Source organism: Plectrocnemia conspersa, unplaced genomic scaffold, assembly GCF_051122295.1.
Source record: "Plectrocnemia conspersa isolate PC_06_02 unplaced genomic scaffold, ASM5112229v1 ptg000006l, whole genome shotgun sequence".
NCBI classification, from domain to species: Eukaryota; Metazoa; Arthropoda; class Insecta; order Trichoptera; family Polycentropodidae; genus Plectrocnemia; species Plectrocnemia conspersa.
The window spans coordinates 2792527-2816162 of NW_028277170.1; the positions used below are offsets into that span (position 1 = coordinate 2792527).

At 33.8% G+C, this 23636-nt stretch overlaps 1 protein-coding gene across 2 annotated transcripts in view; it reads left to right on the forward strand.

The window, feature by feature from the left end:
- The window catches only part of LOC148234044 (tetratricopeptide repeat protein 39B-like), a 44195-nt gene that overhangs the window by 13003 nt on the left and 7556 nt on the right, over positions 1-23636 (forward strand). For both annotated transcript variants that reach the window (XM_088187985.1, XM_088187986.1), the window contains exons 2-8: positions 8901-9022; positions 20792-20820; positions 20893-20994; positions 21062-21245; positions 21311-21468; positions 21585-21750; positions 21891-22058. In XM_088187985.1, the coding sequence (XP_088044111.1) occupies positions 8951-9022; positions 20792-20820; positions 20893-20994; positions 21062-21245; positions 21311-21468; positions 21585-21750; positions 21891-22058 (879 nt within the window). In that variant the 5' untranslated portion in view covers positions 8901-8950. The remainder of the gene's footprint in view (positions 1-8900; positions 9023-20791; positions 20821-20892; positions 20995-21061; positions 21246-21310; positions 21469-21584; positions 21751-21890; positions 22059-23636) is intronic.

The following is a 23636-nucleotide window of genomic DNA, read 5'->3' on the forward strand; positions in this document are numbered from 1 at the left end:
ACATTTTAATTTAGTTACACACATGGGTTATATTATATACGTGCCGGCAGAATTTTAATCAATTATGTAATATCCATTTGAATCTATCACTATTTAATTAAAAGTGTTGGTTTTTTATTTCTTTTAGATTTAATTTTTTTTCTTTAAAATAATGCATTTGTTTTTGTAGAAATTTAAAATGGACCACTCCTTCAAAATTCCATCGCATACATAAAATGAAATTTTTTATGTAATCCTCCCCAAACTTGACTTTCTGATGGATTAACTTTGTCTACACTGCTTTGGCGTTTATTGGTGCTATAAATGCTTCATTTCTAATCCACAGTAACAATGTGCTCTGCTTGTTTTTTTGTCGCACCGAATGAGAAAGACACATTGACACGTGCGACTTAACTTTTCAATTTAGACACTTTCCCGATCGCCAACAAATGTCGATAGACCGTCAATTGTGTTGATCCAAGTGTCTTCGATATTTCACAAACATTTCAAACTCCGCAAAATCCCTTTACCTTCTACATTCGTCCACCAACGAAAAATTACCGGATTGAAATCTAGGCCACACAGTCTCTGTATACAACGCAAATGTTTGTAGATTCGCCATTTCTGAATAAAACAACAATATATACCAAATATGAGTAGGATTGATTTCCATGTATATGACTTATTTTCTCCCGAAATTTGCACATGCGAACGCCAAAAAAACATGAAATTTAAACTCTTAGTTTTTTAAAACAATGGTATAAAAACGCACGTATGTATGGCATTACCGATATATTATAGAATTGCTTTAAAGTTTCATAAATTAACATTAAAGTTGTAGTAAATTAATATAAAAAATGAGTACCTTTATTCGTTATGTGTTTGTATCTCGAAACCCAATTTCTCAGAACATCTTATATATTACATAAATACTGAAATAGATTCAAAAATACAAATATGTATATACGTGTAGCGTGAGGCGCTTCTTTCTGCGTCGTATTTCAGATAAATGCGACGTAGTAACAACAAACTCGAATAAATAGCTTCGGCACGCGCGCAAGCGCACTGCATCGCGGTTCGTGTCTCGAATCTAGGTTCGTATGTAGAAGTCAAAATGAGTTCGTAAATCGAGGTATCTCTGTAGAGTAACGGTCCTAGCACTTGAAGTACCCAAGCTACTATATATTTTTAGAGATGTAAATGTGTAATAGGTCTTTGAGACACACCTTATCAAATGCTTGAATTTTGTACTAATAACACTTGTAAACCACTCTAAAATGTCTATGATACTCAATTTGACAGTTGCGAAACGTCCATTTGCTGTTCAAACCCAAACCTAACCTAATGAAAGTTATAAAAATAAGTATAGTTTTAGAACTTTTATTAGTTCAAATCCAATATATAATCTAAGCCAAATCTCTATGAGGAAAATAAGTGGAAGAAGTACAGACAGATGTTGAGTCTCGCATATTGCTCCATAGTTACTCTGCACTTAGATATTACACTGTTTTAAAACTATGATAGCTATCTTTATCGATATTACTACGGACTTCGATGGCGACGACACGATTTTATTGCTTTTGACGTGAATTTTTACCTTCTGAGAAGTGATAATTGTTTTTGCACTCTCCTATTGGTCAAAATCCGGTTTAGATGTAAATCGTAATATTGTTATAACAAGCGATTTTATTGCTTTTGACGTGGATTTTTCCCCTCTGAGAAGTGATATTTTTTTTGCGCCCTCGTATTGATCAAAATTAGGTTTAGATATGCTTCATTTAATTCTTACGTATTGTAAGTCGTAATTTTATTATAAAAAGTAATTATATGAATGCTAGATAACCGAGCGTTTCCACTGCACGATTTTATTGCTTTTGACGTTGATTTTAAACCCCTTTGAATTTAGTCATTTAATAGAATACTATGAAATTTGATGAAACGGAATATTAAAAAATTGCCCACACATTCAAAAAATAATATTACGACGGTAAAAATACATTACATGCGGCCCAGGATTATTATTTTCCCATGGCCTGGGTTCGGTTTCGGCGGCCCTGGCTGAAAGACCACCTGGTTGTGCAGTATTAGGCGAGGTTTAAGAGTACAGCCATCGGTCTAAATAAATCCTTTCTCCGATTCGTGTAAGCTTCTCATAAAGAAACATATAAAATACTTGACTCACTAGCAGCGGTGATCAATAGGATTTACGGGACTTCTATAGGGACTCTTCCACAAAATCACATGGATCCCGACCGCCTGCTACAGCTTTCTTTTTACGACAGTTTTTTTTACAAGGTATTGTGACAAATACATCTCGAAATACGATTCGCGTATAAATAAATCTACTGAATTTATTTAAAAATATTACTGAAAAACTGAGATCTATTACATTTTTTTTAGATATTATTAGGTTAAACCATAGATGTTACTAGCACAATAATAAAATCATCGCGATTCACCGGCGAGACGCTGGCGTTTAAAGGGTTAAACACTTGAACAAATTAAATAGAGCTATACGATGAAATACGTTGTTCGACTCAAGAATGCACGTCCATTTTATTAAATTGCCAAGATGCCAAGATAATGGACGAACAGAAGCTACTAGTTGTCCCGTATGTTCCTAAACCAGTTTGCGCTTGGCGTCTGTATTTCCTTATTTTTTGAAGGTATAAAAAGTTGCAATAGTTATAATAACATCGTTTATTATAATTATTACGGTTAGCTTCGCTTACAGAATAAACACTATTTGCTCTTAGTGATTAGCTATTTGCATATTATACTTGATTTTTTCATTTATACATTTTGCGACTTGAAACGAGAAATGGAGTAATACAAAGCGGAATTTTGATTTTGTTTTACTTCTGCACTATACTGTATGTGCGATATGTAACTTTGAATGTATGTAGCAGCTATTTATGTTTATTACTATTGGATTTGCTAAAATAACAATTATTATTATATGACCGCGATCCCTAACCTAACGATTAGCATTAGAAACATAATACACAATATTTATATGTATGTAATTTATATGTATTGTAAAATAAACGCACAATTATTATTCAAGAACGTACGCATACTTAGAAAAAATACTTGCACAAAGCGAGTTTACGATATAATTAATTACTCGTATTTCGTCACGAGTTGCGTGATTCTTTTTTAGTTATGTAACAAAAATTTTAATAGGAAATTCAAGAACATACATATGTAAATATGCACGTTTTAGGGTTGCGCGTAAAATGCTTGTAAAACAGTGCGTCTAAACCGGTAGTCTCCAATTTACATATTATATATGAAGAGTGAACTTTCGCGACCTACTTTATTATATTGATATTTTAAACCGTGGTCTGAGATATGGCAACCTTGATCATCTTCTTCGGTTTGAGTTCCATCCTCCCACCTGCGCGGAATTAAGTTTTAACCCAAATAAAATTGCATACAAATATTGGAAGGCGTTATTCAGAAAGAATACATGGTTTGAATACTATTATCCTCAGTAAATATTAGTACATGTAGTATTTTATTCTCAAATAAAATGTGTGATTTTTCCATAGAACAATTGAGTTCTATAAAAATATCTAATAATATTATTCCACGTTGTAGGAAGACGACAATGCCCTAAATGACATAAAGAACGCATTCCGCGCAAAGAGTGATCTGAGATAAACACTTATTTTTATAACCCTGACTTTTTCGCAACTCTGTGATATTCACAAGATTGTTTAAATATAAAATTACAAATGGTTTAAATTTAGCCAAATCATATAATGTTAATATTATATTTTACAAATCTATTAACAATATTTACTGAAAATCAACTTAAAATACCACAGCATTTAAACTATCAAACATTATATTTCGTACTTTATTACAAAAATTTCCATCGAATGAAAAACTTAATAAAGATGCAAATAAATTATTTAAATTACTTGTTTTTCTCCAGTTGACTCAGACAAATCGGTTTCCTTTCGAAAAAAAAGTATGATAATTCTTAACGTTTTAAAATCTGTGTTAAATGTTTAAGTTAATCCAGAAACGAATGTCGTTTTTTTGAATTTAAATTTTAACAGTCAGTCGTGCTTTGGCCGCTGATACCTGAGTACGTATTTTGATATAAAGTGTAATCCAACTTCAATTTCCGAATTTTAAACAAAACACACACACACAAATTTAATTTTTTATTATTTATAGAACATTTGCTAATGAAAAATAATATCAATTAAATTGTCACCTCTGGAGCTTTTGCAGCAGCCGATCATTTTGATGATTCACTACGTTTTATTCGCTCAGTAGGACGATGAATTGACAATAATCTTTAAACAATGTTGTTGCACATCAACATTTGACACTTTGAACACGCATGATTATTGACGGCTGTTTGATTTACAGTGTTGTAAACATAGTGTGTTGGTGCATATCTGGACTTCAAAAATTTCAAAAAAAGAACGCTTCTTTTGCACGAGCCATCCAACTTCTCAAATAGCTTGAAAACAAAAGGATGTTTTCGGTGATAGTTGTGAGGAGCTAGAAAAAAATAAAAAAAAAGGAGCTGGAAAGTCCGATAATTACAAAGGATTTTTTTCTATACGTGTATCTTGATGCTTATGAAAAATATTGTTCAAGGATTTTTTTTGTGATGGCTTTCGAAATTATCACCTCGCTGTGAGCGACATCGACGGCGATTTTCAATTTATTTCACTTCCTGTGAAGTGAAATGCATCCCTAGTACACAGGCGTTTTTCGGACGATGGCGTTAATTGAATTGAATTGGAAGGCCCTAATGAAATTGCCTATCTACTATCATGTGTGATGAACCTGCGCCTGCAAAACACTAATTGGCATGATCACGGCGTGTAACGCTAATCGTCAATTTCATCCGACAAAGCTTCGCGTGACGTTATTATTTCGTGTGCGAGTGCGATTGGACCACATGCGGCCGAAAATCAGAACAACGCAAAATCGAATGTGTCACGCGCTAATACTTGACCGACTTTCTTCCGAATTTCGTTCATCTGGTGCTGTGTGGCGGCTCTCAAAATGTGTACTGGCTGAATTTAGCCGATATTGATCGCATGCGTCTGTTCTTCTCTAATCGACTGTTTGGTCTACGGTTTTTTATGTTTATTTACTTTAACTTCTTACTATTAAGACCTTACATTGACGCCCCCTGATATAATGCCACTCTATCAAAGTATTAGATACTCTCAAATCAATTTAATAGGAACTTGATATCAGCAGTATTGACACAAAGATGAAAATGCCGACCGGCGTGGCTTTTAACTTTAAGAGATAACAATTTCCAATTAGACTTGCTTTCACAATGATCATATATCTCTTGAGGTTGTTGGGGTGAATTTGGAATCACCTGCGATGAAATTGTTTGCATATTGATATGATCTCGATGAGTCTCGTTTTTATTTACGCTTCGAAATTCCGTCCCACGTCTTTGTTGACCTCGAGAAGAAGAGAGTCACTACAGAAGTTAATTATATGCGGTTGATTTATTAATTTATAGTAAATCTTCCGTTGCAACGTAACAGGCGTTAGCCCAATCCGTTAGGTAAACACAAACTACTAAGTGCATAGTGAGTGACATATATTTTATTAAATATAAACTACAGCTGTGGCCAATTAAAAGTTGACAAGGCGGTTCTTATACGTATTTTATCAACTTTGATTCATTTTTTACACGTTTTTGAATTTATAATAGATAATTATAATTGTAAACTTTCGTTTTCCGTTAATACTGTTAAAAAATACGAGTATTGTAAAATTATTAGGAATGTATAATTGCGTCAATTCTGTGAAGGGCGCATTTTTTCGTCGTTTCAGCAAGCGCATAATGGCGAGCTTGCAACTCAACACGTGCGCGCGACTTTTTTTTTTGTTCTATTCATAAAAACAATATCGAAGACATTATAAATTAGCTTGTAAATAAAACACTTATAACATTTTAGCAAAATTATTTTTACATAATTTCATCTTTATTTTTAATAAATTTTTGTATTCTGCCTAGCATCGATAAAATCAGATTTTCAATTATTTTAAGATCGATCTCCTCTTCTTAAACTTCCATGATATGTTTTTTCAGCTCGGCTAAATTTTGTGATCGTTTTTATCTTAATTGTTTTATGATTGCCTATAAATTTTCAATTGGGTTTAGGTCGGGGCTGTTTCCTGGCCATGTTAATGATGTGATTCCCATTGACTCTTTGATTTGTGTAATCTATAGATTAATGATTTATTTAGTGGAAGTTTGAATGTAAAAACTATAATTGGACTCACAGAACAAGCTCGATGGCATGGCGCAAAATGGGTTCAGCAATATGTTGGAAAAGTTCCTTAATGGTTGGAATAAAGTCGTTTTATATTCCTGGACCAAAATTTACAGAGCTCAATCTATAAGCTGTCATGTACCCTCAGATCATCACATAGGGTTAGTGCTTGATTAATCGATTAATGCATAAGGGATGAAATCTTACTTCACAGTCGCTTACTATCTGCTCCAAACAGATTACATTTGGATTCGTCGGAGAAAGCCACTCTTCTCCAATCTTCGACGGTCCAATGGCGATGAGCTTTGACCCATTCAAGGCGATTATTTTTTATTTTATCGGTAAATAATGTTTTTTTGCAGGTTTTCGCGCTTTAAATCCAGCTTCAACCAAACGTCTATTCACTGTCACACACACAATCTACTTCAAACTCGAAATATTCGAGTTTGAAGTAGATTGCAATTCTATTTGTATTTCAGCAGCAGTTTTGAATCGATATTTTTTATGATACCCTTTATTTTGCGGTCTGCAAAAGCATCGCATGTAAAAGGTTCAATAGTTTGAATGAAACTAAATTTAAACCGAAACAAACACTCTCGAGATTATGGCTTTTAGTAGTTTCGAATGCATGTCAATAAATGTGAAAGGTTTTACGAATCGTTAAACCTTTTCTGACGCATAATTAACATCTAAATTGCATTAGCCATTTACTCTCCGAGTAAAATAAGAAATAGCGATAAAAAAAATAATTATGGTAAATATAAATAATAGTTTATTCTTTAATTTGGCATATATTTTTTCTATTATTTTAAAGAAAAAATTGTGAAATCGTGACATGAACAACATTGAATGTTTTGATCTTAAACTTTTGACCGGTAGTGTATATATAAAATACACTCGATTTCTGTTTATAAACATGTATAAAATTAAACTTTTTTTTATTGTTATCTATTATCGAGCAAGGCTGGATATTTTGTATGAACATCGCCAAAATTTGCGATAAGGCGTTGATGACCCTCGGTTTCGTTATGCGGAGCGCGTGTCACTTTAATAATTTATTGTCGATTCGCGTTCTGTACGATACGCCAGTTCGTATCGTCCTATAATATGGCTCTATTGTCTGGAATCAAAGTAAAGTACTCCTTATTGAAGAGAATTCAAAGAAAATTTCTGGGATATCTCTACAAGAGGAAGTACGGGTCGTATCCGTATTTGTATCATCGTGCATTTTTATTTGAAGCGTTGGAATACAATTCATTGCATTCTCGGCGTAGCGTCTACTTAATGAAGCGATATCGACAACCCATCAATGCTCGGCGTCTTAGACTGCCTTAAAGAGTCGCGATCACGTCCCTTATTCTGATGTTGCGGTCAAAACATTAGCGCTTGAAAACGCTTCTGTTGCACGAACCATCTAACTTCTCAACGAGCTTACCAAACAAACACAAGAATGTATTCGGTAATAGAAAAAAGATGTGGGATGATGTTAATCTATTTTAGGTGTGCATCAGAACTGTTTTTTTAATGTTTATTAAGGAAACCATTATGGTCATATTTGTTATAAAAAATAAAGTCTAATATAATCATGAATCCCGATCTCCCAAACACAATAGAAATTGAGACAATTTAAGAAACAGTAGTTGACGATAATATTTGCAATATTCTACCTGTCTGATCGAGTGTTGCTGTTTATTTGTTTTTTATCTATACTTTTATTTCCGTTTTTAAAAAAATAATTACGATTATGAAATATTACTCGTTATCTTTTAAATGAAACAATAACATCCATTGTTCAGTGAAATGTTAATATTATTAATTTATACACAAACGTTTATAGCACAAAATACGCGCAATCTTTCTCGGCCGACTATTTAGTTTTCACTCAATCTTCAACAAAGTGCAGTTATGACTCATCGCATTTTGTTACTGTTAACAGCTTGCGCCGTTATAACAGTCAAGGGTTATTTTTCGACGCTGCCACAATTCGCAATTCTGTTTGACGCAGCACAGTCTGTTCAACGATGACCTCCTTTTCAACCATCGGCGGAAAATAAAACCATTACGAACATATCGGATACACGATTTTGGTGTTGTACCTCACATTTATAAGACAGATTCAGAAACAGATCGCATTGTAAATCTGATTCAGAATCTAAAGTACGTTTTATAGGTTTTAGAACGGCGTTCCGGCACTTTTATACGGTATTTTTACTGTTTCAAAAGCAATTGTTAATGAATACACGTGCGTAGCGATTGACAATCTGTGGAATATTTTAAAAATAGTTTAACCCCAAGTTTAAAAGTTTCAATTGTGTTGAATAATTTTGAATCTCTTACGCGTCATTTTGAAAAAGCTATGAATGATCCTAAAATATATAAAAATTACAATGGCTTAAGGTAAATATTATATCTGCAGAATTTTTATTGGATGTGAAGCTGTATATTACAAATTGAAAAATAAGTGCAATAGTTCAAGTTTTTGAAAAAAGAAAACAGATTTGTGGACAAGGGCGTCATTTCAGCTTTACCGAGCGTTCCCACTGCGACAGCGCCAACACAATTTTATTGCTTTTGACGTGAATTTTTGCCTTCTGAGAAATGATAATTCTGAGATTTATAATAATTTTAAATTGTTTATTTCTACAGCTTGGCCGCCTCCGCTATTAGTTCACCTGTAAAGTAAAAGAAGCCCGAAAATGGACAAGGCTCAGGCGAATCTGGCGAAGAAGGAAGATGATTCTTCAGACAACGACGATCTGGCCGACGAGGTAAAAAACTTTTATGCCTATATATAAACATAATCAGTATGACTTATTAATAGTATGGTACAGTGGTGCGTAATCTATTTTCATTTCCAACCACCAATTTTATTTAAAATTCTATCGCGAACTTTTTTTAATCGTCAACGTAGTTGACTTGCGCTTATGCTTCTGGCATGTGAAAACACATAATTTTATGAAACAATGGTTTTATTTACGCATATGGTTATAGATATTTAATTTATGTAAAATACTTTTAAAATTTTAAAAATGCGCTTGCAAAGAACTCTATGTTTGAATCTGTTTTGAAAAACGCATGCTTTGAGTCATCCTAGTCATGTGTTGATTATCCGACTAGGAGAATGCGCGATCTATGTCGCGTCGCTTGGCACTCATCTAACGCCTATTGGGGCTGTCTCCTGTTCGCTCCTCCTACTGCCGTCGCAGAAATAAATATTAATTTATTTTACTATTGATTCTTTTAATGAATAAATTTCGTTGAATTTTGTGAACTCAAAAAAATTTCTCTTGACCTCCGAGGAGATCGGGACCTATAGTTTGTGCACCACTGCTCTAATACACGAATGGAACACAAAAAATGGAATGTAAGTAATGACGATTTATTTGGAAAGTAAAGCCACTTGTCGATTGGAAACTCTTGGTTTGTGGCAGTAAAAAACTAGCTACAAAAAATATAACCTTAAAAAAATGGCGAAAGTGCAATACACATTTTTTATTATAAATAAATAAATATATACTAATAATTATAATAATTCGTGACAAATATCGAATTGTTATCATTACAATTTTGTAAAAATCAATATTTTTAAATTTAATTAAAAAATGCTCAATATCATTTTTTTTATATAAAAAAATACTTTTGTGTAAAATAATCACAATTGAAAAATATTAGTGTGACTTATTTTTAAAATATAAATTATTTATTGAAAAAATATATTCGGTACCATTATTTGCAAAAAAAATGTAATTATTTTTAAATTTGCATAATGAGTTAAAATACGATAATTTTGTTGAAGAAAATTAATCAATTAGACCAAAAAAAACGAGACCTAGTTGTGAGAAATCTACATTTAAAAAACAGTATATTTTATTATATCGTATTAATCTGTAAATGTTTATGAATATTCATTCCAAAATACCCAATTATTTCTAAAAAAATATAACATCTAGAATATTCAGAGGTTCTCAATATTTTTTATTTCTAAAATTATTTTATTTTATTTTATTAATATTATTTTTGAAATTTCAAAACTAATAATTACATAATGCGCGTAATTCACGTGATCGCTAAAAACAGGGCTAAATTAGAACAAATAAATAATTTTCAATATATAATTTTAGAAATAAATAAAATTTAACTCCGTAATTATTATAACGTGTTTAATAGGGTTTTAACCACAGATGTTACAAATAGTAAAATGGTTTTCGATATCTCAAATTCCATAAGGTAAAAAAAATGTTTTTATACAGATTTTTTTATAAATATATTTCACACATTATATATTCGTAAAAGTAAAATCAGTTCCTGTCTGTTATAAACTGTGAATCGCGTACCAATAAAATAAAATTTATTAAATTATTTTTTTAACACTTTACGGTCAATACACGAAGTGATATTCGCGAGCGATACTCGAGAGCGAACCCGGGCCTTGGGAAAACAATGATTCCGGGCCTTATGACAAAAATACTATTTTATATATTTTTTAATATCGTAATATAATTTATTGTATAAATAATAATAGGTACAAGATAACCCTTTCTATGCCACAAATAAATATAAAAATCAACCATCGTAACGACATATTTTCTGAAATCATATTTTATGCGAAATATTTTAATTAGGCATTAAAAATTTCTACTCATAATATTTACTTGATAATTAGTCGTGTTTTTTTTGCTGCTCAGTGTTGCCATATAGTGAATTTTTTGCACTCTCCTATTGACCAAAATTCAGTTTGAATATACTTTAATCAGCCGTATTATATTAGTAAACATATTTTGAATCCTGATAAAAAAAAGTTTGCTGAATTTATTTTAATTTTTAAGATTATATGTATGTGTAATAGTAAACATATTTTCAAGTTTGGATGATTCTCTGAATTGTACGTACTATCATCTAATGTTTGCACTACATTCTCTGGAAGTTGTCCGAACCGAAGTTCAACTGAAGTCGGCCAAGGTCGCCGACTTCCGAGTAGCGGCCACACTGCCACAAATTTCATATGCCGTCCGGACGGCGTGCGTGAATGACGTACGCACGGCGGCTGCTGTCATGTACAGCTGGCATATTTGCGCGCGATCGAAAAATGTGCCAAATAATCGCAATTTTTAAATTGTCATATTATTAAAATTACGCTACTGATAATTATAAAAGTTTGTGTGGGCATTCACCAATACAATATCAGTGAAAACTTTTTGGTCGTAAATATTCAATTTACGCAAAATCTTTGTCGGCTTTTGCAAAATGCCATAAGGCATAAAAATGATACTTCAGAATACGATATCTATGACTATCCTAGAATTTGTCGCAATCGATTCTAAATAATAATTCGTTATGGTGTGACATTTATATAAACCGATCTAGGAAAATACATAAGGATATTCGAAACGATTTTTTTTAACAAAATCAAGTACCACTAATTATTTAATTTTATATGAAAAAAATATAATAACGATATCTGTTAAATATAATTAATCCCTTTTGGTGCCCTAAAATATTCAAAGATGTCAGTAAGAATCTGTTGAAGTCCCCGATAAGCATGTGGTATTTTAACTTGACCACGTGACCACGATGTAGCGCTCGACGTGCGTGTTAACCATAGGACGCCTACGCGCATACTGAAATTGAACCGAGCTACTCGTTCTATCTCAGTTTGCAAAAAAACATATCACTCTCGTCACTTAACACACGAGAGAGCGAAAGGGGAAGTATCTCACCGCTCGCGCTCGAAAGAGCAGCTCCGTTTTGACTCCGGTCCTTTTGCCGACAATTTTCGGAAGCGCTCGAAGCTGGCCAAGTCGACTGAATTACCCCCACTTTACCTCCCGTTCTCGGTAACCTCGGACAACTTCCGAGAGATTTTAGACCGAACTCGACCGAAGTAACCCACTATATTCTCCGACCTTGGCCAGCCTTGGCCAACTTCCAGAGAGTGTAGTGCAGGCTTAATAGTGAATACTGCCCATTAAAATACTGACTAGATAAATACAATCAAGTGATCCATTAACAATTTGCAAAATACTGATATAATAAATGATAATATTAAGAAACATATTCATATAAACGAAACCAATTCGTATATTCACGGTTGAAGTATGCAGAATTCTTGGGTATATTTATTTATTATTAAAAATACATTTAACTTACATATAATTATTAAAATATCTTCCAATGTATTTTCTTTATCTTAACTATTTCTATTGTCTCGTAGAATCAAATTTAAACCAGAGAAGACCCTTTCAACACTAACTTGTTTCGCTTGAGCTCCTAAAAGCATTATTTCAATTTTATATAAATGAGGATATGTATTATTATTTTCGGAAATTCCTCGGAAATTTTTCGTTTACGGATGCTGGTAAAAGCTAAAAATAAGTCACACCTCCGACATTTTACGAACAAACAGTTCCGAGGTGACTCGATTACTGGCCCATACCGGTGATCGAGTTCGACAGGCCTGGTGTAATCTGTCGTGTACATACAACTTTGCTAACCTAGACCTAGACTCGGTTATTAGATGTAGTGTTTACCTGTTTATACATAGTATATATATCCAGTCGAGCGGAATGCTGTCCGAACAATGGTCATGGCCAAGATGAAAGCGTGTCGCAGATAGCGGGGATTTCGCGCTAACCCATTCGATATGCGCCGGGTGAAGTAAATGGGGAGGGAGAGTGGACGAGAGTCGCGTTTAAACGGGCGCCGCGACAGGATTACGGTCGTTAGACACACAATATTATTATTATGTGTATCTGAGCACGCGATGTTACGACGCAATGCGAATCATTCTGACCGTTTTGCATATCTGACGGATTCGGTTTGGTTATTTTCCCATAAACGTGCATATCTTTGTGGATACGCGGACCATTATAAAATGGAAGAGACAAATAATCGATTGCTAGAAGCAAATTGTTTTTATTTTTATAGGCACGTATACTATACAGTAAAGCATTCCAAGTCTTCCAAACTACATGAAAATTGTTCGTATGTACTTAGGGTTGCAAATGCAACAGTGAAAAAAGAGGACATTTCAAAATAAAACTTTTATTGTAAGAGAAAACAATAACTTTAATATTAAAATAATTTTTAGAACATACTACTAATACTAATCATGCATTTCAACATACTTTTCGGAGCTACCCATTTTTGAGAAAAGTTCTTCGTTTCTTAATAAATAACTGTAAAAATCCGATCATGCTATACTCCATAAAACCATATCAACCTCTGCGTTATGAGCAGGAATATAAAAATAAAATTGTCAAAATTTATTGGGACAAGATTAAAAAAAATCCGTCCGTTATTCATGCAACCCATAATCTTCGAAAAACTTAATCCCTTTGTCTTCAGATTTGAGGAATGACATCAAGCTACAAAATTGGTCGTACATTTTCACGTACTCAAATCTTCGTATTTGTACTTATGGTATTCTTTAAGTATCTTAATATTAGGTTTAGATGTAAATTGTAATATATCAGATAACAATATTGTGAGCGACTATACAATAGTTACAAAGATAACAAGTCTTAATATAAACACGAGATAACCAAGCGTTTCCACTACGACGGCGCCTACACGATTTTATTGCTTTTGACGTGGATTTTTGACTTCTGAGAAGTGATCGTATTGATCAAAATTAGGTTTAGACAACACATCCTTTTAAATAAGTCCTTGTTAACTCGTATCTATTCAATCAAAAAATTATATTACGACGGTAAAAATAGTCACGGGGCCCAGAATTATTATTTCCCCAGGGCTCGTTTCGGCGGCCCTGATGAACACCAAGGACTGCACAATAGCCACACAAACTTCCGAAATCCATCAATTACTACACATAAAGACTCTTACTCATTAAAATACTAATGGTCTCGGATCGAATAAGCATTGTTGAACATACCCTTTGTAATTATCGGATAGTCGCCCACAAAGGCAATCTTGAAAATTAAGCTTTTACTAAAAATACTATACATATGTATATAATAATATCAAAAGACCAGTATAAGAATGTGACATCATGTCACATCACGAATCGACTGACTCGAAGTCTCGGCAACTCGAGAACCAGAGACTTTGTTTTAAGAAATATATTTTTCAATGTGGCTCAAGGAATTTGTAGGACCCCTTACATTTATTATTTAATATTTCCTTAAATCTAAAAATAGTGATTTCTTAAGTTTGTCAGTTATCAAGTTTCATTTATAATATAAATATGTATTTAAACGAAAAGTTCTCGTGTTGCGGTGACTGTCAAAAGGAATCAATATTTGCCACGCAGTTGTAGATGCCCTCTCTGAAAGAGTAATTGCTCTGTTTAAATTTGTATCAATAATCACTGATTTCACTCTCAGATGACTTGTTTTGTGAATTTATTTACTGAACATATTCAAAATTCAGTTCTGGATTATACATTAGCAAGTATTATACAAAGGTCGTCTTAAAAAAAATACTGAATAAAATTATAATAGTAAATTTTTAATCTGCATGCGCTTTAAAAACTCCATGGTTTATTTATGTACAATACATTGTACAAGTCGTGATAAAGTACTTCAACGATTCGTTGAATGTTTGAATGAAGTTAGACTCTTTATCATAATGAATGGATTCAGCTCGTTCTTAGACGTCAAATGTCTGAATTGTAGAGGTTCTCTCCAGCAATTTTATTATTCGTGCTAGACATTATTTTACTGAAAATAGAGCAAGGCTGAATTTGATCAGTTTATCGGTTCTCTTCTATAGTCTTTCTTTCCTAGTCTAAAAATGTAGCATTCCGACGGATAATTTTTTACCGAGGAATTTATCCACAGACATTGAAAAGGCCTCATCGTAGGTTTGATCAATGACCGTCAGCGTATGTTAGCATCAAAACTTTATCTGAAAGATTTATGTATTTAAAATGCCCTCCGGAGCATTAAATGTAATCTTGACATGCTACTGAATGCACTCGGTTTAGGACTATTATCTTAGGAATACCTAAATTATTTACATTGTATATTTTTGCCACTATCATACGCTTAATGAAAGTCTTCAAGATTGTGATGACTGTAAATCCCATATTCCCAGAAAGAAATAAAAAGGAATCAGTCATCAGTAAAATTATCCCGTATCCAAAAATAATTTTTCAAGTGTCCTCAAAGCTAATTACTGATATAAGCAAAATATTTCAATTGGTGCTTTGTATTGAATATTCATAGGCGACACTGTGTCATGTCATTGCAGAAAATGATTAACAATTAGCGAAATTGCAACGTATTAATACACGAGTGATGTCTAATCACACACAGTCTATATTATACAACCTAGTGATGTCACAAAGAGTACATAATTAGCATGTTTTCCACACGCTGTTGTATATAATATTACATGTTTGTATCGAGCTCTGATGAATGTTGTGATGATTAATTAAAATCGAACTATGTCGTATATTTTTGGTATTGAAAATTCTTTAATAATGAGCTACATCAGCTTAACGACCAAATTCATTAAATCTAAAAATAGTTTTTTGCGCACTCTTACATATACAGGCACTTAAGAATGCACACTTGGGAACCTAAAAGTGCGCATGGAACACCTTACTACATTTGTACGGACCAACTCTGGAACAAACGGTACATTTTTCATGCCACCACTGAGTACACATTATGTACTCTATCCAATCTTCAGAAATCGGTTCCTTGTAGACTTTTTTGGATCCTGGGCAGCTCCACATATTTCTCTTAAGTGTTGATTTGCATTTCTTGAGATTTGCCTTCGCCTTTCTGTTAGTTTTGTTAAGGCTACACTCTACCTTTCTTTCGGTGCCAGTCGACCACACGCTGGAGCTCGCCGTTAACAGTGTGGGAGAGTGAGGGACCTCTTTTGAGCTTGAAAAACCCCAGGCTCTTTAGAGGAAGTAAACTCTGTGAACACCCAACCGAGGTAGCGTCCTTTGGACTATCAATGACGAACAAAGCACTGCATTTCAAACCAGCAGGCTGATAAGGGACCGGGAGTCGAAACTGAAACTGAGACATCACGAAAGTGATGCTCAAGCATAGAAATGCAGGAGCATGCAACGCTGATGCTATGCAAAAGCTAAGCAATAGATTGCGGGTGATCAGGAGAGTGTTTCCCAATAGCACTCGGGAGAAACACTATTGAGACTCTAACAAATAACGTAGTACTACGGGGGGTGGTTCCCGCTTTTCTAGCCCTAAAAAGCTGGATGCCACCCATTGGGTTGGACTCGTAGAGCCCTATTACCGGTGTTTTAAGCAATGGATCATGTAGTAACACTCTACCTTTCTTTTACGATTGGCTTCTTCAAGTAGTTGTTGCTTATAAGGTGAGCTTGTAAGTATTTCAGATTTCTTATTTTTGCAGTTTGATCGATGCGCAACTGATTTTGATAGCGGTGAAAGTCTATGAAGGTTGCAGATGTTGCAGGATCATTTAGTGACACAACTGGGCAAAAAATCTGCCTCATCAAATACATCTTTATTGAATGGACATATCCCTATGACTTTGAAATCCTTAATGGCGTTTACCGCAGTAGTTGTTTTTAAGTAAGCTGGGGTGAATATTGACGTCATTTGGTAAACTGTTAATGCTCGGCCAGGGTGATTAGTCAGCCACTTTTCGCACTCATTAGAGTAGTATTTTTTCATAGGAGAGAAAAAGCTACTGTCCAGGGGATGCATTCGATGACTGCTGTGAGTTGGAAGCGTCAGTGCTATGATATTATTTTGTCTAAAGAATTCGACAACGTCAACGGAGCAGTGTGAACTGTGGTTGTCCATTATTAACAGTATCGGTTGTTGTAAGCTTGTATCAGACACCATCCCTACTAAAGAGGGTGGAGAACCATTGAGTAGTTCACTCTTTATCCTTTTATTAGTGTATATGAATGCAGGAAGAACAAAATGCCCACTCGCACTCATGGCGCACACGACAGTCATGTTTGTACCCCTTTGCAACGGAAATCTTGTTTAAACATTTTTCGCCTTTCGTGGAAAGTACTTCAGGAGGTTTGTTCCGAACTGTTGAGATGGCGGATTCTTCCGTGTTATATATGGCGTGTGGTGGAAACTTATACTTTGTGAGTAAGTTGTGCAAGTTGTCGTAGAATCGAGCGCATTGTTTTTGATTAAAACCGATGACTCTGGCAAGGCTGGTGGCAGTTGGTTGTCACAAAGAAATATTTTTATTTCTCTTTAAGAAACCATGCAGCCATCTGTGATGTTATATCGAATCGATGGGGAATATTATTTTTTTCCACAAATTCAAAAGCCAAAGCTCTTATAGATTTTGTTGTCAGGCCATAGAACATGTTGTCTAGAGTTTTTATATGGTTAGAGAGTTTGGCCTCCATTTGGGCTATGTGGATACATTGCACGTAGATCTGTAAGAGTATGCACGCACTCTTACAAACTAGGGCTGCGCACTTTTACAGGCCACCAGCAAAATTCAGATTTGCTACAAGCGATGGCATCTCCGTTAGAATTAGGGAATTACGGTGCTGGTGAACGCTTGCTACATTGATTTTGAAAAAGTAGCCCATACCATCATAAATAAACACATTGTACAGGTCTTAAGATGTGAAAAAAATTTAGCAAAATATTGTGAAAACTTACCTGACATCCGTATTATCGATTTATTTACGATGCATGGCGAAGCAGCGTGTTCTCTTATCACAAATGAAGCTAAGAACTAAAGCTAGCCACAAATGACATCTAGCGCGCGTGTATAATGAATGGTGCGCACTGTTAGAGCACTCTACACTATGTATTCAACAAAAAAAAAATATAAAAGTGAAAACAAAATTACATTTAAAACTCTGTATATCTGGTTTTTCCAGAATTAATTTTTTTTAAACCATATTTTCGTATGCTGTATGATCAGTACGTATGTTATTAATTTTGAAGCATCAGTGTGCGCATTGAGTATGTGTAACGAGAGTAATGTTCGTGATAACGCAAAAGTTATTAAACCGATTTTAATCAAACTTTATAATTGGTTTTATGAAACTCTAGCTTAGATTCGATAAACTTATAATTATACTGGTTGTTTTCAACTAATTTTTATTTTTAAATTTGTCGTAAATAAAACACGCTTTATATTTGTTTAGATAGATTATTTAAATTTTTATATGCACATATCTTCAAGGAAGGATTGAAACAATAACGCGCTGCTTTTATATAAATCTAACTGTGATGTATCCCTGGACAATAAGTGGTTGATTTCTCATAACATGACTCACAAGATGCATAGCATTCGTCTTTAAACCATATTTCGAAGTTTCTTATCCATATCTTTGGTTATCATCCGACCTTCTATGCCATACAGAACGTTAGGAAGAACGTAACATCTGATTATCCGCGTTCGACTACAACTAATCATCTTAAATACGGCTTTAATAAATTAAAATTGAAGACAGGGCAACAATTGCAAATAGTTTTAAATTTTAACGACTTATATTTAATTGGTCATTACTTAAATATATGTTTGCTCAGTATAAAACCTGAAAAACATAATATACTAATTGTATACTTTGTTCTTCTGGGCCTGACTTGATTCCTGATTTTATTTTGAAGGGTTGCGAAGTCAGTCTCACTGGTCCTCTAAATTGTATTTTTGATCTAATTTTCTCAAGATGTCATCATTTCCTGATCTATGGAAATGCACAAAAGTCACCCCTATTCATAAAAAGGCTGACAAATTGTGTATAAAGAACTAAACCAGTCGCAGAGTTGTCAGCTCCTGCTAAATTGTTTGAAATAATTATCCATAGATGTCCAATCACTTTCGGCAAGTTTTGTTGGACCCTAGGCATGGGTCTCGTCCCGCCCGATGTGTGAAACTGGGACGTATCATAAGCAGTGGCGTAGCTAGGGTATGTGGTGCCCGGGGCGATCCTTAAAATTGCCGCCGCCCCCCCCCTATACATTTTTGTATGGTCATAAAATCAGCATTTCTTAAAATAATTAACTGGTTATTGTTAATCTCTTGCTATTCGTGGATATATATATTATAGTGCATTTATGGTTACGTACCACACTAGACCAGGGCTCGGCAACCTATGACCCGCGGGTCACCAAGTGACCCGTTTGATGATTTAAGTGACCCATTTCAGTTCTGCAAATATCATTTTTTGAACGTGTTACGATGTCACGACTAGACCACATATATGGTTGTTAGGACCAAAAATATTCACTGATCCGAATAGTTTTTTTAATAGTCACATTTTAATTATTTTGACTCGCAGCCAAAAAAGGTTGCCGAGACCCGCACTAGACGATGCCGCCCCCAAGTGCCGCCCGGGGCGGCCCGCCCCCCTCGCCATACCATAGCTACGCCACTTATCATAAGCCTATATATTAAGAAATCTACTTAAAGCAGACTTATCATTCAGTTGGGTTACTTTTAGGTTATGTTTAAAAATGTTGCCAGTGCTAAAAAACCAATACTTGATCCTTTGGACGCGTTAATCAAAAATAAATATTAAATTGTTTTTTGAAAAATCCAAATTTTATCTTCGTTACTGTGTTTAAATTTACTGCTTCTTTAAATTCTTATTTATTTAAAATTATATTTTATATTTATTTACCAACAAGTTTTTTCTTCAAAATAATTTTTTTACTGATTTTTGAGTAAAGAGATAAATAGGGTGACGTTAGTTGATTTGCGCGTTCAAAGGGTTAATACTATTTATGTTTCGATATAATATTTCATGTGAAAAAAATGTATTTTAAAATTCTCGAACAACATAGTAGACCGATCGAAACTGCTTATTTACAATATTTTTTCAACAAGTTATTCTTTGCACTTTTACCTAAAAAGTTGGATGCTCGCCATTATGCACTTGCTGGGACGACGAAATAAATGCACCTTTCTCAGAATCGACGCAATTATAATTTCCTAATTTTAAAATACCCTTTTTTAAAACAGTATTAACGTAAAACGAAAGTTAACAATTATAATTATCTATTATAAATTCAAAAACGTGTAAAAAATGCATCAAAGTTGATAAAATACTCATACGTATCAGAACTGCCATGTCAACTTTCAATTGGCCACAGCTGTAGCATATTCGTGCATTTTAAATAATCTTTTGTTTGTAAAATGAGTTTCACTTATAAGCATTATATCTATTTTATTATTTTTTATAAATGTTTTTACTTCCTGGTTATGTTGTGCCAAGCCATTGGCGTTCCAATATACTATGACAAGATATGATAGATAGATATGACAAGTGTAAGAAGTCCGTGTCTTCTAGTTTATTAATCTTTTGGTGTGTTCTCGTTAATTTTGATTTTAACCGCGTCAGCATAATTAGCTCCGGGGTGGAATTTGAATGAGTTTTCGTCGGTTCTTAACTAGAAATACTCCAGTGCTTGCACTAGGGTATTTCTAGTCGTTTTCGCAGCGGTTAGATTTTTATTACGGTGTTGAGCATGTATAGAAAAATATATTTTTGTACCTTTTTCGTTGAATAAATAAGTTTGCTTTTGACTCACCTTGTGTAATTATTGTTTGATGATAATAAAAAACATATTTATTTATTTCAGTTCCAGGATGCCTGCGATTTTTCAACTCCGTAAGTATCAATCGCTATTTTTATATATAAAAAGAAATAAAATATCTTAATACAATTTTTTTTCTAATTCAGGGTCACCATGGACCTGTCCAGGGCCATGTCTGAAGCGCAACTTGCCATAGACTATTTCTTTAACAACAAATTCGTAGAAGCCCGCGCCATAATGAAACCATGGTATAAATTTTTACCTAGCATGCATTTTCACAACAAACTACTAATAAATAATCTTTATATTTTACAGGGCGGCTACTTCCATCTACCACGCCGCCGGAGAATCAGTCTTTGCATTTCTATCCGCCACCCTTACGTTCGACAGGGAGATGATAGCCGAAGCAAGTCTTAAATTGAAGCATTGTATGGTGTTGTGCAATGGGGTACGTAAGAGGAAATCTTTCGGAGAGAGCATCAGCACTTTAGTAAAAAAGGTCAGTCTTTATCGATTTATTCGAAATTAATCTTGAAAAGTTTGCTCATGCGTCACGTCTTTCAGCATAACTATGATAGTCACACTGATACAGAAGTGCATGCCGAATTGTGCTATGCTGAAGTGCTACTTCTAAGAGCCATTTTGACCTTCATGGAAGATGAAGAGTTGCTGTCTTTCGTCAAAGGCAGTCTCAAAATTAAGCAGTGTTACAGTAGCTACAAGTTAGTTTTTCTTAATCATATCCAAAAATCTCTTATCTGGATTAACGATCGCAAAAGTGTACCAACTCAATCAAATTCTTTGTCTCAATATTAATTTTTATAAATGTACGTTTCAGAGAATGCGCTACAATTTTGAAGGACCGCGCTTGGACCGACCCAAACTGCAAGCGACACTTTGAAAGCGGAGTCCGCATGGGAATTGGATCCTTCAACTTGATGATCTCCCTACTTCCGGGCAGGATCATTCGCCTTTTGGAATTTGTCGGTTTTAGTGGAGACAAGGTACACAAAAAGTACACAAATTATCACTAGCAAAGAGCGACTATTTACTTTGATATATGTTGCGATTACATGTTCATCTGCGAGCGGTTCACGCTACTTTCAATGATTGCGTATGTATATGTTAATATTCCTTTTTTTAGGAACTCGGATTAAGCGAGTTATTGGCCGGAATCGAATGTGAAGGAGGGCTGAGGAACGTCTTGTGCGTGATGACTCTCCTGGGATATCATCTGGTCATTTGTTACGTCATCAGCGATCAGCCTGGTGATCTTAAACTTTGCGACGAGATTATCACCAAGCAGTTGAAGGTTTTAAATTTGTTGATTTTTAATTTTATCGCATACTTACTACCGAACATTCTATTCATGGTATCAGTGACCATGTTCAACGTCAGAATCATACGAAACTCCGAGAATAACTGATAAAAACATATTTTCATAATTACACAAATAATAATGTCAATAAAAATATATATTTCTTTTATCTTAAAGATAATTAATAACATAGAAGTATTTTAACTTATACGGTTTACAGAAAATTTTCGTACATTAATAAAAAAATAATGCATGATTAAATATATGAAAATTTTGCTATTTTAAATGTCCGTTTAGAATAGAGAATGAATATATCAATTTTAAATCGTGATTTTGCACTTTGAAGGTTAACTTTTAGATTTATCCGCTTCCTGGCTGCATCTGAAATACATTCATTGTAAAATATCGACATGTGTCTCAGTGCAGTGGTAGTCAACTGTTAATATATCTTTTTTTAATGAACGCTTCATAATATAATATAATAAAGACGTATGACATTTTATATTTTTAACTTATGAAAAAACCGATATATGAAATATATTAATTTATTTTTAAATGTAAAAATTATTTTCCTCTTTTTCAAGGTATTTTAATAGAAAATGAGGGAAATAGAAAACTTGTCTCATTACTATTTTAAATAATTCAAACTCCATTGATTATCATCAGCGATTATGGCTGATAATTACTAACTTATCCGTCAGTTGCAAAAATGTTTTTAAAACATTATCCCAAAATTTCATTAAAATATATACACTGTATAGGAAGTCGTAAAAAGAAAAATATAAAATCTAGTAAAACTATATCGTAAGGAAAGGGTCAAATCTAGCTTAGTTGCATATTGGCTGGGAAAAAATATTTCCCGATTTTTGAGTTTCCTTTCCGCGGCCGAATGAACTAAGTCGGCTTCCATATGGGTGTGGCCCTTTTCTAGAAACTTTTTCGTAACTGTTACTATTTTCTGCACAGTTAGACGTAAAAGCGCGTTCAAAACTATATTGTTTTTATTTTGAGCGGTGCATCCGTGTATATAATAAAGTCTTTATGGTATTTGTCAATAAGTTTCGTCAAATAATTTATGAAAAATGTAGCATAAGTAGTAGCTTTCAAGTTGGTAACAGTTTTGTCAGAACAGCAACACGTTACTTAGTGGTAGCTTAAATTATAAACTGTAAAATTATGAATGCAAAGATTCGTTTTAAAATATAGTGCACTGGCATTTAAATAAGTTCATAGCAGTTCGAGCAGCTTCTTTCAAGACAACATGTCTTTAATAAATAACCTTTGATATATTACTAACAATAGGCACGGCAGGTATTAGACTAATATTTTTTGGTTGGAAAAGTGCATTGTTTTCTTGTAAAAGTAAATTTTCAAAAAGTTTTCTACAAGCAACAGGAGCAGAGACAATTCGCTTGCTCTACATACAATCGGTATAACAGCCATAGATTGAATAACGGGTTACAAGTACAGTTTTTGACTAGATTTTCTACAATAGTGTGAGGGTAGTTTTGGCAATGCATGAAGAAAATTCAATAGCGAGCTTCTTTTTTTTATTTGTTCAGAGCTATTATT